Source organism: Littorina saxatilis, linkage group LG4 (genome assembly GCF_037325665.1).
Source record: "Littorina saxatilis isolate snail1 linkage group LG4, US_GU_Lsax_2.0, whole genome shotgun sequence".
NCBI lineage: Eukaryota > Metazoa > Mollusca > Gastropoda > Littorinimorpha > Littorinidae > Littorina > Littorina saxatilis.
In genome coordinates this window covers 4,412,920-4,425,419 of record NC_090248.1, presented here as the reverse complement: position 1 = coordinate 4,425,419, position 12,500 = coordinate 4,412,920, and the positions used below count along the sequence as shown (strand labels likewise).

The 12,500-nt window shown below is 42.8% G+C and overlaps 1 protein-coding gene across 1 annotated transcript in view; it reads right to left on the bottom strand.

Moving 5' to 3' along the window:
* The window catches only part of LOC138965703 (receptor-type tyrosine-protein phosphatase epsilon-like), a 70,000-nt gene that overhangs the window by 10,193 nt on the left and 47,307 nt on the right, over positions 1 to 12,500 (bottom strand). The window contains exons 4-12 of the mRNA XM_070337878.1: positions 10,357 to 10,506; positions 5,995 to 6,100; positions 5,261 to 5,364; positions 4,634 to 4,816; positions 3,274 to 3,434; positions 2,764 to 2,854; positions 2,471 to 2,550; positions 2,007 to 2,043; positions 539 to 636 (exon numbers count right to left, since the gene is read on the bottom strand). Coding sequence (XP_070193979.1) covers positions 539 to 636; positions 2,007 to 2,043; positions 2,471 to 2,550; positions 2,764 to 2,854; positions 3,274 to 3,434; positions 4,634 to 4,816; positions 5,261 to 5,364; positions 5,995 to 6,100; positions 10,357 to 10,506 — 1,010 coding nt within the window. The remainder of the gene's footprint in view (positions 1 to 538; positions 637 to 2,006; positions 2,044 to 2,470; positions 2,551 to 2,763; positions 2,855 to 3,273; positions 3,435 to 4,633; positions 4,817 to 5,260; positions 5,365 to 5,994; positions 6,101 to 10,356; positions 10,507 to 12,500) is intronic.

The window sequence follows — 12,500 nt, the reverse complement described above, 5'->3', positions numbered from 1 at the left end:
CAACCGGTTAATTTAACAGAACAAATCACAACAGTACCACACAGCTCAGCTGTGGGCTAACATAGGACAGGGCATCAAACGGAATCTGACGCACAAATGTGATTTATTAGACATTGTCTCACACACAATGTAATCTGACCAGTTCAAAACATTTCATTTGGTCTGAAAAAAACAAAAAGGTACCAGACAAACAGATTTGAGCAGACAAGTTTGACTCCTTTTTTCCAAGCAGGCACACACAGCCTCACATATTCGGCTGCACGAATGTAGTGGCTCAAAATCCAGTTTTTGTCTACGAGAAACATTATTTGTGGAGAGCGTTTGGTTCATATATCGACCCCTGACAAAGGGGACAACATGGGTACAGGGTTAGTGCCTTCTGTGGTCAATACCGTTTTCAACAATATACTGCCTTATATACATCATGCAAATTAATACATTCATGATTAAAAAGGACATTTTGTATACAAAAAAAGGAAAACATGTAAACACAACAGAAACTGACAAAATAAATAAATTAAGATAAAACAAAACTTACTTTTCCTTTTTCCTGAATATTGGTGAGCATGACAACGTGTGTTATCTGCTCCTGCCAGATCATGCGCCAGAGGTCGCCCACAGTGTTGTCCCTTGGCCCTGTGACATGGGAGCAAGAACAACACAGTTTGTATTGCCTGTGCAAGAGTATGTTGCGAATCAGTAACATTAACAAAATGTGCCTCTTGGGTTAATGCCTAGGGTCAAGTGTGTATGTTTGTGTGTGTGTGTGTGTGTGTGTATGTTTGAGTGTGTGTGTGTGTGTGTGTGTGTGTGTGTGTGTGTGTGTGTGTGTGTGTGTGTGTGTGTGTGTGTGTGTGTTTGTGTGTGTGTGCGTACTTGTTTATGTATGTACTAGAATGAATACCCGCTTCGCCGGGTAGCCGGCTTCGCCGGGAAGAAGTACTTAGAGCCGTACGCCGGCTTCGCCGGGTCCGAACAATGGACCCGCCAAGCTTAGGTCCCTCCCAGACTCGTGGAATGGGAACAGCACGAAAATGATTCAGTGGCCATAATGCCATTCCTGACCATATCGAGTCCCATCCTTGTCGACGAATGTAACCGTGTTAATCACCTTTGGAGGCGAACTCCACTCAAACAGGACTGAGCAAGTTATGGCTTTTCAAAGGAAGGCCAGTACATAAAATTACACAAAAGCCGCCAGACCACATCACAAACAGAACTGAATAATGCACAGGTGTTGCTCACATAGAGACACACACACTCGCACACACACACACAAAAACACAGAGAAGCCGTATCTATAGAGAGATAGATGACAGTGTATTTTTCGCGTGGCTATAAATTGATTCGACCTTTGCACTTTTACAGTGAGGATAATTTACGGGTCCAATTTACGTTCTGTGCACTGCGTTGACCTTCTAAAAATAGTAACGCCGGGAATATCCGAAGACGCTCAGCGCAGTGGACAGCGCAGTGTAGTAACTTACAACTGAACGGGAAAGCCACACGAAGGAAGGGAGATAAACGCCAAACACTGGAGAAGATAAGGAAGAGTTACTTATAATGGTGAAATGAACACAAAAACGAAAATGAGTTCAGCGCTGCGCGCTGAGAGCACGTGTTGAAATATCTCATCGATGATATTGTGTCCGGGGTGTAGCTGAATACGGTGTCCAAATTTGAAAAAGATCCACCGAGAACTTTGGCGTTGTGATGTGGTGTAGCGGCTATGGTGTGTCGGTATGGGGGCCCGGGTAAGCTGAGGTGGAACCAAAATAGCTGAGGTGGAACCAAAATCGGTTCCGCGCTGCGCGCTGAGAGCACGTGTTGAAATATCGACCAGGTTGTGTCGTGTCCCGGGTCTACCTGAATATGCCCACCAAATTTGAAGCAGATCCATCGAGAACTTTGGCCGTGCATCGCGCACAGATACACAGACAGATACACAGACACACAGACACACAGACTCTAGTCGTATATATATATAGATGAACGAGTGTTTTTACCTTGAGCAGCGATGAACTGTTTGTCCAACTTGTAACCCTGCAGTGACAAATTGTGTGATTAACTGATTAGACTGTCACAAGTAATACACACACAAAGATCATCAGCAACAACACACTCACACACACACACACACACACACACACACACACACACACACACACACACACACACACACACACACACTCAAAGCTACATTTAAAATCTAAAAAATAATACAAATATGCACACACACACACACACACACACACAACGTAAATAAGAAGAAAAAAAATAAAGAAAAAAAATCTTCTTCTTCGAATTAACTTCAATGTCTTCACAACATTATCTTAACTAGCATTCATATAAAACGACATTGAGTTAACATCGAGTGTTAGAGTGATTAGCGATTGTTGAGGTATTAATTAAAACGATTGATACAAAGAAATGATTAAACATATAAGTAAAAGAAAGTAGCATGTCCCACCGAAACATAGCTCGCGTTAACAAAATCAGTGGCCGTTCCTACGGAGTATCCATCGCGCAGGACGACTAGGTTGCGGTCATCTGAAAGAATATGTTTGGAATGTAAGATTAGTCCATTTGCATTTCTCATTGACAACGTTTGGCTTTATTTCTTTCTAAAATTGTTAGGTATAAATGGTATTTTTGTAAGTATCGGTCATTGTTAGAAAGCAACATGCTGACTGTTCGAAAGACTCACTAAATACTAAGGATGTTCTCTTTTTACATTTCAGCAGCAGTTTATAAAATGCTTACAGGGCAGGATGGCAGCGAATCGGTTCTTCTTGAAGTTCTTTTTCAGCAGGGCGACCTCCTGGGGTACACCTTCAGGCATGCTCTCGAGTGTCTGAAATAGACACAGACAGGCGTAGACACATCACGATACACATAAACACACACTCACACATGAAGAAAACACGCAGCCACAGACACACAGAGACATACACAGACACAGACAGATAAATACACACACAGACACAGGTAGACACACACACACACAAATACACTGTCGCCGAATTTACGGGGATAACATTCGTACAGCAAACTGTGTTTATAACTTTGCGCTAATCTAGTAGCACTTTAAACTGAATAAATCCATATCGGATCTCTCAGATCTCACGTTCTTTTGGTCGAAAATCTGATATAAACAAAAGTTCCGGAATCAGCAACGTCGCAAAACATGATCAACATGGTTACAAACATATGTTTGCGAGCTTTGCTAATCATTGCCAGCTAAGTTCATGTACACACTAGTTTATCACTTACAGAAAATTCCTCCTTCAGTTTTCCCGAGGCCAGGGCGTCCACCAGGTATTTCTGCACGGCGTCTAGCTTGGGTTGTGACGCCTTGAAGCTGGCGTACACGTCTTCGTCGTTGTTGTAATACATGTTATCGCCCTCAGTCGCCTCGTCGTAGTCAGCTGGGTCTAAAACAAACAAGCACAAATTAAACGAGCATACAGAGCATACAAATAACTGAGATAAAACAATAACAAGTCGCGTAAGGCGAAAATACAATATTTAGTCAAGTAGCTGTCGAACTCACAGAATGAAACTGAACGCAATGCCATTTTACTCGTAGCATCGTCAGGCCACCGCTCATGGCAAAGGCAGTGAAATTGACAAGAAGAGCGGGGTAGTAGTTGCGCTAAGAAGGATAGCACGCTTTTCTGTACCTCTCTTTGTTTTAACTTTCTGAGCGTGTTTTTAATCCAAACATATCATATCTATATGTTTTTGGAATCAGGAACCGACAAGGAATAAGATGAAAGTGTTTTTAAATTGATTTGGACAATTTAATTTTGATAATAATTTTTATATATTTAATTTTCAGAGCTTGTTTTTAATCCGAATATAACATATTTATATGTTTTTGGAATCAGCAAATGATGGAGAATAAGATAAACGTAAATTTGGATCGTTTTATAAATTTTTATTTTTTTTTACAATTTTCCGATTTTTAATGACCAAAGTCATTAATTAATTTTTAAGCCACCAAGCTGAAATGCAATACCGAACCCCGGGCTTCGTCGAAGAGTACTTGACCAAAATTTGAACCAATTTGGTTGAAAAATGAGGGCGTGACAGTGCCGCCTCAACTTTCACGAAAAGCCGGATATGACGTCATCAAAGACATTTATCAAAAAAATGAAAAAAACGTTCGGGGATTTCATACCCAGGAACTCTCATGTCAAATTTCATAAAGATCGGTCCAGTAGTTTAGTCTGAATCGCTCTACACACACACACACACACACACACACGCACGCACGCACACACGCACGCACATACACCACGACCCTCGTTTCGATTCCCCCTCGATGTTAAAATATTTAGTCAAAACTTGACTAAATATAAAAACCAAAGCACGAAGCAAACTGGTCGTACGAGGCAAATACTTGTTACACCCCCCCACACACACACACACACACACACACACACACACACACACACACACACACACAATCATAACATTGACAGAGAGACCATACTGTACATACAGGGTTGAGAGTTCCAAAGCAAAAACAGAGTTGTGGAGAGTCTAGAGGAGGCTAAGTAAAGGCTTTACAAAACAGGTATGTTTTGAGTTGTGTTTTGAAGGAGGAAAGGCTACTGGAATCACTGACCTTGTGTTGGGGCAGAGGCTGGGGCTGCTTGCGGTGCTGGCGTGGACTGCTGGTGTGTTGCAATATCCGCGGTGTTGTAGTAAATGTGACCTGAGTCTTCTTGGTTAACTACCCCACTTGGTTTCTTGGCCACCATCGGTTTTACGGCTGCGCTGGGTTTGCTGGATTTGAGAGCCTCGGAATCTGTTGGACATTTTTTTGTTTGTCGTGAACATACCTCAGCCAATTCAATGTACAATGCTAACAACCATGTACTTTACTTATATGTACTTATCGTGAATATCCCAATATGCAGTGTCTTGCACTGGGGTTGCAGTGAGCTATTGCAGTGAAATGATGAAGAAACAATTGTGTGAACTTTGGGAAGTTCACAGCAACATGTCACGAGTTTTCATGCTATATTTCTTCATTTTTTTCCAGACTAGCATCCATTAAAAGAAAGGTTTCAGACATGAGGCAGAATCGTCAAATGTGCAAATTCGGCAGAAGAATCTGCACGCAAAAAGTTGTATGAGTACAGTTCACTACTATAATCTCAGTTTCTTACCAGGAAGAAATAAATACAACATAACAAATCATGTAGTTAACAGCAATCCACACACACAAACTAGACCAGGAAAAGATTACCTGTGACAGGACCAAAGGACAGTGCTGTCTCTCTGCTGCCGTTAGCAGTTTCCGACGAACTTTCTGTGTATGCTGACCTGGCCTTCGGTTTTTGTTTTCTTCGCCTGTAATCGCAGTATGTTTTGTGAATGATAAATAAAACGTTACATTAGATAATCAAAGAACGAGTCAAAGGGTTCATATTCAAACAGTGAAAATATGTAAATACACTGTTAATGATAAATAAAACGTTACATTAGATAATCAAAGAACGAGTCAAAGGGTTCATATTCAAACAGTGAAAATATGTAAATACAATCGACGCAAACACAGAAAGGAGACATAGAAGTAGAAGTAGAGAAAACTAAATCGTTACACACATCAATACAGTATCTACATTTTACAAAATATAAGTATAGATACATTCCGCACAAAGGAGTGCTTTTTGCCCAAACATATCTGAAATACTACTGTTCTGATGATAGGTATTCTGATGAAAGATTGATTTGCCATCTTAGTTTAGCTTCTTTGTCCGCAAATACACACATTTCTGTTCCGGACAACCCTACATTTTGCAGAGTTGTTTTATCGGGTGTCAAACTACGTCACCAAAGCTCATGTTGATATGATAATTACTTCATCTACGTATAGCACATGACAATATAAATTCAAAGTTGTACAAGTCGTTTGTGTTTGCTGTTAACACACCATGGACAATGCTATATGTTAGTAGCTTACTAATTAACATCAGGTACCTTATGATGATGATGGCGATCACCACGCAAAGAGCAATCAACACAACAACACCGCCAGCCGCGCCTCCAATCAGCGGTGTGTTCGAACGAGAGCTGGACACTTGCCCTGTAGATGCCATTGTCAGATTCATGGAATAATCGATCAAATGGTGATACATGTGAATCAAAAAACGTTCAACCTTAGTTCGCTTTTTTTCTCCCGATTTGTTCTTTGCTACTGGTGACAAGTGGAGGTCAGCTCACACGGACACAAGTGTTAATCTGTCACCAAGCCCCTGCAACTAGTCCAGAACGCTGCCGCTAGACTCGTGTTTCGAACACCTATGAAACAAAGCGTCACGCCTCTACTCAAACAGCTACATTGGCTTCCAGTGGAACAAAGAATTAAATACAAGATCTGCTGCATTTTCTATCAAATTGCCGCGGGCACGGCTGCACAGTACCTGTCCGATCTCGTGCAGAAAAAACAATCCTGAAAGGGTTGTCCGTTCTGCCTCCCAAAATAAATTTGTCAAAGCTCCTAAGTATCAGAGGGACGATCATGGTGGCCGCTGTCTTTCAGTCGCAGCTGATCATATCTGGAACAAACTCCCTTTGTCTCTACGTCTCAGTCCATCTCTGCCTTCTTTCAAAGCAAATCTCAAGACTCACCTCTTCAGAGAAGCATTCTATGATGATGTAGTTGTCGCGACCCTGTAAATGCGTACTTTCGGATGAACAATGTTTACTGTGTGTGTGTGTGTGTGTGTGTGTGTGTGTGTGTGTGTGTGTGCGTGTGTGTGTGTGCATCATAATTGTTGTGTATATTGAGAGTTCGTTCCTGTAAGAGCCTTTGGATTTTTGTAATATTTATGTTTTGTTTTTGGTTTTTGTTGTAAAGTGTTTATGATTGTGTTCTATTCCGTCAATGGCGTCATTCTGGTAATGATGTTGTTATTGCTTTTGTAAAGCGCTTTGTGTGTTCGAAAGCGCTATAGAAATCACCATTATTAATACATTCTAGAGGAGAAACTGGCCACAAAGCACCCAGTACACGACACAGAGATAGTAAACTCACCACAATCAAAGAAAATACCACGACCATTCAATAAATGTGATGATTAATATCAACATTTGCTGTGAACATGCTAGCACAAATGGCGACCAAAAACGGGTACGCAGATTATAGGAGCGTCTTTGCCGACTTACTTCACGTTCTGTGTTGTTGATAAGAATTGTGTTGTCTCTTTGCTTGTTTAAATATTATCAAAAAAAACCTGATGCATGTCTTGCCATTTTGCCATTTATTGTTTGTCATTGTGAAATGCGAGTGTTTTCCGTGGTGTAATCTGTGTAACGACTAGTGTCACACTTTGGGTACCTCACTGCGATCAGCGTAACGCTCCAAAGGAGATTCAAAGTAGAAAAGCAGATAAAATACCCAAACAAATGCATTCAATATCAATAAAAACGAGCTACAATCCATGCAATTTACTTTCTGTGTACATTTTGCAAATCAAATTTGTTCATGGCGTTTGTTTGTTCGTTTATGGGCTGAAACTCCCACGGCTTTTACGTGTATGACCGTTTTTACCCCGCCATTTAGGCAGCCATACGCCGCTTTCGGAGGAAGCATGCTGGGTATTTTCGTGTTTCTATAACCCACCGAACTCTGACATGGATTACAGGATCTTTTTCGTGCGCACTTGGTCTTGTGCTTGCGTGTACACACGTGGGTGTTCGGACACCGAGGAGAGTCTGCACACAAAGTTGACTCTGAGAAATAAATCTCTCGCCGAACGTGGGGACGAACTCACGCTGACAGCGGCCAACTGGATACAAATCCAGCGCGCTACCGACTGAGCTACATCCCCGCCGTTCATCATGGCGTCACATGATGCGTAGGTTACGCTCGACTTTCGATTCAAAGTAACTCTACTTGCCTTAAAAATCTTAATTTTGTAAGAACCATGTAAATCAGTGATTGTTTTTCTTTTGTAAATCAGATAATACAGTATTGCTGCTTTATGAAAAGATATATTTCAAGAACAAAACTTCAGATTAAAAATTCTGAACAGTTTTCCCCCTTTATGTTACCAGTACTGAAGAACAACTTTCCTATTAGTCTACCTGCTCTCTTCACAAGCCACATACAATCAATAAACAAACCCATTAGTCTCTGAATAGGTATGGCGTACTCGTACATGGGACTTAAAATTACAGCCAGAAAGGAAAACTTTGGCAGGCTTATAATTACGGATATGGTGCATTTGTGAATATCGTCAAACGAAATGAGCAGAGTTCACAAGTTGACCACGACTAGTTTTGTGTTTATGCGCTAGGCCCCCTCAACATTTGGGGAACAATATTAATTTTTGTCTTTGACTGGGATTTTTCATCGATTAGAGAAAATTATAAAATACAAAAGCAAAACGACAGATGCCATTAGTGTATTCTACGTATCGACGGTGCTTGTCAAGAGTGAGATAGGAGGTAGGATGGGAGGTAGAGGTTAGGGGGGGAGGAATAAAAGGTAGAGGTTAGGGGGGGGGGGGAGGAATAAGAGGTAGAGGTTAGGGGGGGGATGAATACGAGGTAGAGGTTAGGGGGGAGGAATAAGAGGTAGAGGTTAGGGGGGGGGAGGAATAAGAGGTAGAGGTTAGGGGGGGAGGAATAAGAAGTAGAGGTTAGGGGGGGGGAGGAATAAGAGGTAGAGGTTAGGGGGGAGGAATAAGAGGTAGAGGTTAGGGGGGGAGGAATAAGAGGTAGAGGTTAGAGGGGGGAGGAATAAGAGGTAGAGGTTAGGGGGGAGGAATAAGAGGTAGAGGTTAGAGGGGGGAGGAATAAGAGGTAGAGGTTAGGGGGGAGGAATAAGAGGTAGAGGTTAGAGGGGGGAGGAATAAGAGGTAGAGGTTAGGGGGGAGGAATAAGAGGTAGAGGTTAGAGGGGGGAGGAATAAGAGGTAGAGGTTAGGGAGGGGGGGAGGAATAAGAGGTAGAGGATAGGGGGAGGAATAAGAGGTAGAGGTTAGGGGGGGGAGGAATAAGAGGTAGAGGTTAGAGGGGGGAGGAATAAGAGGTAGAGGTTAGGGGGGAGGAATAAGAGGTAGAGGTTAGAGGGGGGAGGAATAAGAGGTAGAGGTTAGGGGGGGAGGAATAAGAGGTAGAGGGGGGAGGAATAAGAGGTAGAGGTTAGGGGGGGGGGGAGAAATAAGAGGTAGAGGTTTGAGAGGGGGGAGGAAGGGGTAGTATGGGATATATAAGTTAGAATGTGACGTTGAGGTAAGGGTAGGAGATAGGGTAAGGGGGGTTAGACAGGGGGTAGTTTGGGAGATAGAGGTTTGAATTATATGTTAAAATGGGGGGAGGGGGGGGTGTAAGGGGTAGGATATGAGAGATAGAGGTAAGTATGGGAGGTAGAGGTAAATGGGGGGGGGGGTAGAGATAGGGGGTAGGATGGGAGATACAGGAGGGGGGGGGATTGGGTCAGGATTGGAGGTAGAGACAACGGGAGGGGGGGGGCAGATAGTGTGTATATAGGGAGGTAGATACAAAGGGGGGGATAGGGGGTAGATAGTGTGTGTAAATAGGGAGGTAGATACAAAGGAGGGGATAGGGGGCAGCTAGTGTGTATATAGGGAGGTAGATACAAAGGAGGGGATAGGGGGCAGGATGGGAGGTAGAGACAACGGGAGGGGGGGCAGATAGTGTGTATATAGGGAGGTAGATACAAAGGAGGGTATAGGGGGTAGGATGGGAGGTAGAGACAACGGGAGGGGGGGGCAGATAGTGTGTATATAGGGAGGTAGATACAAAGGAGGGGATAGGGGGTAGGATGGGAGGTAGAGACAACGGGAGGGGGGCGGGCAGATAGTGTGTATATATGGAGGTAGATACAAAGGAGGGGATAGGGGGCAGGATGGGAGGAAGAGGCTTTCAGGGGGTTGTAAATACAAAGTTTCTAACACACATTGAGCGGTTTGCACTTGTTTGGTTGATTAATGAAGTAAGATACTTACGAATAAAATATGCAGAGGGGGATTAGGGGTTGGGATGTGAGTTAGAGGCTGTGTGTGGGGGGGGGGTATATATGGAGGTAGATACAAAGGGCGGGGATAGGGGGTAGGATGAGAAGTATAGGCTAGTAGTGGAGCGGGGGGGTAGGTTGGGAGGCAGAGGCTAGGGGGTTTGTTTTGAATCAGTATGGGAGTTTGTTTTACCCAAAGAGATCGCACACAAAATTCGTTTTTGCAGAAAATGATCGATTGAAAGATTTTGTGTATCTGCCAGAGCATTCTGCTTTAGTTCAGATAATGAATGATTGATTTGTTACAATTTCATCCGCTCGCTTATGACCTGGGCAAAAGTGAAAAACGTTACTTACTCTCATTGCAGAAACCCGATTGTCCCGGACGGTATCCTGCTTTACATCCACCCACACATCTGCCTGTGTCTTGTTCACAGGAGCCGTCACCACCACAATTTACACTGCAGTTCAGCTCACAGCTGGCTCCGTACCTATTCCCGGTGCAAACTGAAAGCATGAACGGTTATTCATGTGAGCGCTGCACGATCATTAGAATCGTCGTTCAAAGGAATCTGTTTCGTTGGTACGTCTATTTCGAGATATAGTACTCCATTGACACAATTGTCAACGGTCCACATTGACTTTATATTCAAAAAGTGCGCTGAAGCTAACGCATACAAATATTCGCAACTTGAGACTCAGGCTAACTTGCTCTCCCGTATGACATTACTACTGACCAGTGCTAAACGTTGGAAATAAGTCGCAGCTATACAATAATTATAAGTGCGTGTAGTTTTAGCCACAGGGAAGATTTTTGACTCGCCTCTGCAATTAGGAGAGTCTATAAATTAGCAATGTTAGGTCTTCCGGCGGTCCGTATACGAAAAACCAGAAGGTCACAGAGGGGTCAAGTTTGGTGGGTGTAAAGATGAAATAGTATTATTTGTTGAAAGCCTGTTCAGCTATAATTTCAAGTTTAAGCGTTTTGTCGACTGACGAAGTCAAATGACATCCCACAGCCATTTTTAACAATTAATGTCTATTAAGACATTGATCCACAAGTAGGCACAACAAAGAACGCCCCAAGACGTTGTAATTGTTGCTGTTAATGACTGTTATAGCCAGTATACTTTTTGGCGGCTGAAGGAAGGAAAATAGCTGATTTGTTGTTGTAAAAGTTCGTTTGTGCAGGCCCACGTGCTCGATGAAATATGTCAAGGTGACATGTTTAAAGGTGGTGTGTGAAGGGTTGCGTGACATGTTTAGTGCACCAATGCTTTTTGTTGCAGCCTTCTTTTGCTGGCTGTTTTCGACTGCCTACGTCTACCGACTACTTGCTACGTAGCCGGTGTCTACGTAACCTGCTAACCTGGTGTTCTGGTGTTTTGGTGATTTGCTGTCGCTGTCGTCGTCCTGCCCATCTACGCGTCTTCTACATCTTTCTGGTAGACTACGGGGAGGATCTTCAGCGACTGAGTGAGGCGCCTGATATCTCCACTGTTCCCTGCTTCGTTGCCACGCCAGCCGGCACTACATTCGACGGAGCAGTTGTGGAGACTATAGACAAATCACGGGCCGCCCACTCAGTGGCAAAAAGCTAAGTTGCACCATGTCTTTTGCACCCTTCTTACCACCAAGTCATTTGTATTATTAATGATTATACTCGAGTGGTGACGACGTGGGGTGTGTGACACCTGCATGAACTAGCACTTTAAGGCAGATCAGTGACTTTCCTAACTATACACGGGATCAGCGTGTTACTATCATTTTCTATACTTTAACTGGCATTTTTGTCAGTGACCACTTGTTTTACGTTTTGAACGTAAAAAGAACATCTTTTGGAGTGAAGTCTCGAGGGAGGTGGCGTGATATTACATAAACAGGCGTCTGAAACTTATACTTTTGTTGATTCTATTTATTTGTATGACTGCGAGAGTGGATCGTGGTGTGGTTAGTTAGTTAGAAGTAACTAACCGTTCATAATCACCTTATGTGATATATTGAAACACCCCCCGCGGGTTATATGATGTCTGTGATGAAAGTGGATACACGTTCACCATGCATGTATACGATAAAGCCGACAAACGATGGTTTGAGGGGGCAAGCTGTGTTTATTGTCAGCCATGAAGATGATCAGTGTATGTAACAAGGGAACTAACTCTCGTTAGTTGCTTAACACATCTATAGCAGTTGCTTCCCTTAGATAGTAACAGATTCTCAAACACTACATCTCTCCCCTTCTTGAATTTTAAGAAGTAAAATCCAAAATTACAAAATGGATAACTGGACAAGCAAAATGATAATATTAGTTATCGTTAGCTTTGACTGTGATATCAACATTTATCAGTCTGAATGTCGAGAAAGCTGAACTCATATCAGATCGAGGCGTAAGCCGAGATCTGATATGATTCAGCCTTTCGAGACATTCAGACTGATAAATGTTGATATCACAGTCAAATCTAACGATAACGATTTTATCGCATTCGATTTCGGAACAGTAG